Here is a 3,025-nt window from a genome sequence, read left to right as displayed (position 1 = left end):
AGACGCGGGCGGGCTCTGGAGGCGCCGTGCGGGGAGCCCAGGGAGGGGCCCGCGCTTGTCTCCCTGTCCTGCACCCACTCTCACTCCTTCGGAGCGTTCTGCATCCAACGCGTCTTGTTCTCGACGAGTTTCTTCGTGTGGTCCCTCCAAGTCGACTCCTAACGCATCAAGACCTTGACAGTTCACTAGGGTGTAAAACTCCAGCGCAGAGGACAACCTAAGAGTAGAAATAAGCTGTTATTGATTTGGTGAAAACATTTTCTTAAAAGAAAAACTTATTGTTAGCTTTTTAAACATTTTAAAAGCTATTATATCCACTATTCTTTCGTTTCAGTACCCCAACATAAGAGAGAATGTGGATGGAATGCATTTCAGGAATGTTGAAGAGTCTTGATGCTACCAAATCGTCTTTATTCTGCCCGCCATTGTGCATGAAGTCTACACGCAGAGTTGCATTACCTCTAATGAATACTTTATAGGTAGTCTTTTTTAAAAATTACGAAGAACTCCAAGAGATCTGTGTACTCTTTGTAATTAACTGGCTGAGGGGTTTCATTTATCGAGTTGTTTTCTAAGCTGATAGTTTACAGTGTTAATTTAGAAGGACCGAAGATCTGGAGCAGGGCCGGGAATTTAGCTCAGTGGTTCCACGCCTGCCTCCCAAGCAGAAGGTCCTCAGTTCGATATCTGGCACCAAAAATAAGTAAGTAAATAGAAGAAATTTGCTGTCGTTCTTTAAAAAAAAGATCTGGATAAGAAGAAAGTGACGGGACTGGGGGAAGTTGGAACAGCCGGATGGGAATTATTAAAGCTGGAGGAATTGGGGATAATGTGTAGCCTTTTAGTGAAGACGCAAATAAAATAATTCTAGAAGCTGACTTACAAAATCTTACCAGTGCAAGTTTATCTTATTTGCTACTTTTTAAAAAGTGCTATGTAGACAAAACAACAATAAAAATACAGCATTTACTAAATTTGAACATAACTTAGTGCTCATGAAAAGCTATCTCATTACCGTTCTATCTTGAATTCAGAGTATCCAGTAGAAAACCTTATAGATACTAGTTTTGTTATTTAATTTTATTACAACTACTTTTAGACATCTAGCTTTACACTAACAGACTTCATCAACTTGAAGATCTAAATTCACAATTTTGTATTTACCTACATTTTTGCTTTTGTGGTGCCGGTACTGGGAATTGAACCCAAAGCTCAGGATCTTACATATACTAGGCAAGGACTCCAGAGCTGAGCTACGCCTCCAGTCCTTTTTTAATTTTTGAGACGGGGTTGCCCAGGCTGGCTTTCAATTTGCCATCTTCCTGCCGCAGCTTTCCCAGTGGTTGTGACTACACACACTCCCACTGCATTTCTCTATATTTTACATCAAAAAGAAGTTTGTTATTAAGATCGTGTGTGGATTTTCTTGCTTTCTTAAAAATAAAGACTACATCTCCCAGCCTCCTTTGCAATGTAGTGAGGCCTCTGACCATCATTCTGGCCAATAGAATATAAGCTTTCAAAGACCTTCCATAAGAGACTGCAGCTGCCCTCCTTTTGCCGGTCCCCCCACCCCCAACCCCCATTTCCTTCATTCTTTCTTCCTCTTGTAACAAGGATGTGACTACCAGGATCTTGGACTGTAAGAAAATAGCCACTCAGGCGGGATGACAGAGCATAGAGGTGGAAGGTTATATGTGGACTTCTTAGATGAGAGCTGCTGAATTGAACTTGGATTTTATGTGAAAAAGAAATAAACTTTGATTTTAGCTCCTTTTTCTTTGGGGAAGGTTCTATTAAATTGAAACTCCATTCTAAATGCAAACAGTTTCTGTGGCCAACAGTTTAGTATCACTCCTGGGAGAAAAATAAGGACTAGTAATTAATATTTATGAAGTGTTCTACACGGTTTCAGGTGCTAATGCAACAGTTACATTTTCTCACTTACCTTCCTCAAGAATTCTGTGAGATATTATCTTCCACTTCACAGATAAGGAAACTAAAATGCAGATAGGTTTTTTTAAATTGTTGAAGGCGACACCCACACAAAGTAGCGGAGGTAGTTTTGGATCCCCTGTCAGTCTGACTGCCACGTGGACAGAGGCCCTTTCACTAAGACAGTGCTGAAGGTAGGATGACGCTACATTTGTCGTGCAGCTAGTGAACATGATTCTACAGTTTCCTCTAGATTCCCTTGTCCCTGACCACACTTTCATCAATAGTGCCTTCAAAAAGCTCTTCAATTCACAGCTAAAGTCTACTCTATTTTTCCCTGACTGCTATACTAGCTCTTTTAGGTAGCGTTCTTTAGCTTTGTTTTCTCCAGCAACTAACATGAGACAATGTACTTTTTTGTAATGCTTTTTGCTAACCAGGAAGCATGTTTGGGTTTGCTTTTTTAAAATCTCTTACCTGAGGGCCTGGGATTCAGTGGTGCCACCGCCTGCCTTGCAAGTGCAAGGACCGGAGTTCGATCCCCAGTACTCCTGCCCACCAAAATCTCTTAGCTGACCTAGCCCTCTGTTGCTTACCTATGTAAGACAAGAGAAAAAAAGTTGAAGAAAATTTCCGTGTCCTTTGAAGAGGATGTCTTCTGCCAAAGGTAATGCTCCCCTCCTTTTAAAGACAAGCAACATTTCCCCCCCATCAGACTTAAAACGAATTATTGCTGGCCTGGTATGAATAGAAATATATGACCAAATTTTTCTTCAAAACAGTGGAATGGAGTAGTAGACATATATTAGTTTAATGTGTCCTCCTTCCTTTCCTTTGCCAAACTGCAACATTCTGACAAATCGAATGCAGAGAAGAAAAGGAATGTCAAACTGGGAAAGGTCAGGCATAATATCAAAGTAATGGAAGTTGTCAATTTTTTAAGAAGTTGCAATTTTTAAGTGGCTTTAAAGACTGTAAAGTCAGACTATAATGTAAATAGAGGAAGTAACTCGGTGAGAACTTGTGAAAAAGAACTGTGGATTAATGGTGGTCATAGAAAGGATAGATGCATATATGCTAAATGACTATT

General features: G+C 40.3%; 1 protein-coding gene across 1 annotated transcript in view; it reads right to left on the bottom strand.

Annotated features, from left to right (window-relative positions):
* Nckap1 (NCK associated protein 1) overlaps positions 1 to 426 on the bottom strand; it is an 89,000-nt gene extending 88,574 nt beyond the window's left edge. Inside the window, exons 1-2 of the mRNA XM_010636882.2 lie at positions 401 to 426; positions 79 to 217 (exon numbers count right to left, since the gene is read on the bottom strand). Of these exons, the coding sequence (XP_010635184.1) occupies positions 79 to 217; positions 401 to 426 (165 nt within the window). The remainder of the gene's footprint in view (positions 1 to 78; positions 218 to 400) is intronic.
* Between the last annotated feature and the right edge of the window lie 2,599 nt (positions 427 to 3,025).

The sequence above is a fragment of the Fukomys damarensis genome, unplaced genomic scaffold, assembly GCF_012274545.1.
Source record: "Fukomys damarensis isolate Sample0158 unplaced genomic scaffold, DMR_v1.0_HiC HiC_scaffold_26, whole genome shotgun sequence".
NCBI classification, from domain to species: Eukaryota; Metazoa; Chordata; class Mammalia; order Rodentia; family Bathyergidae; genus Fukomys; species Fukomys damarensis.
The sequence above is the reverse complement of the archived record's forward strand: the minus strand, read 5'-3'. Positions and strand labels throughout refer to the sequence as shown.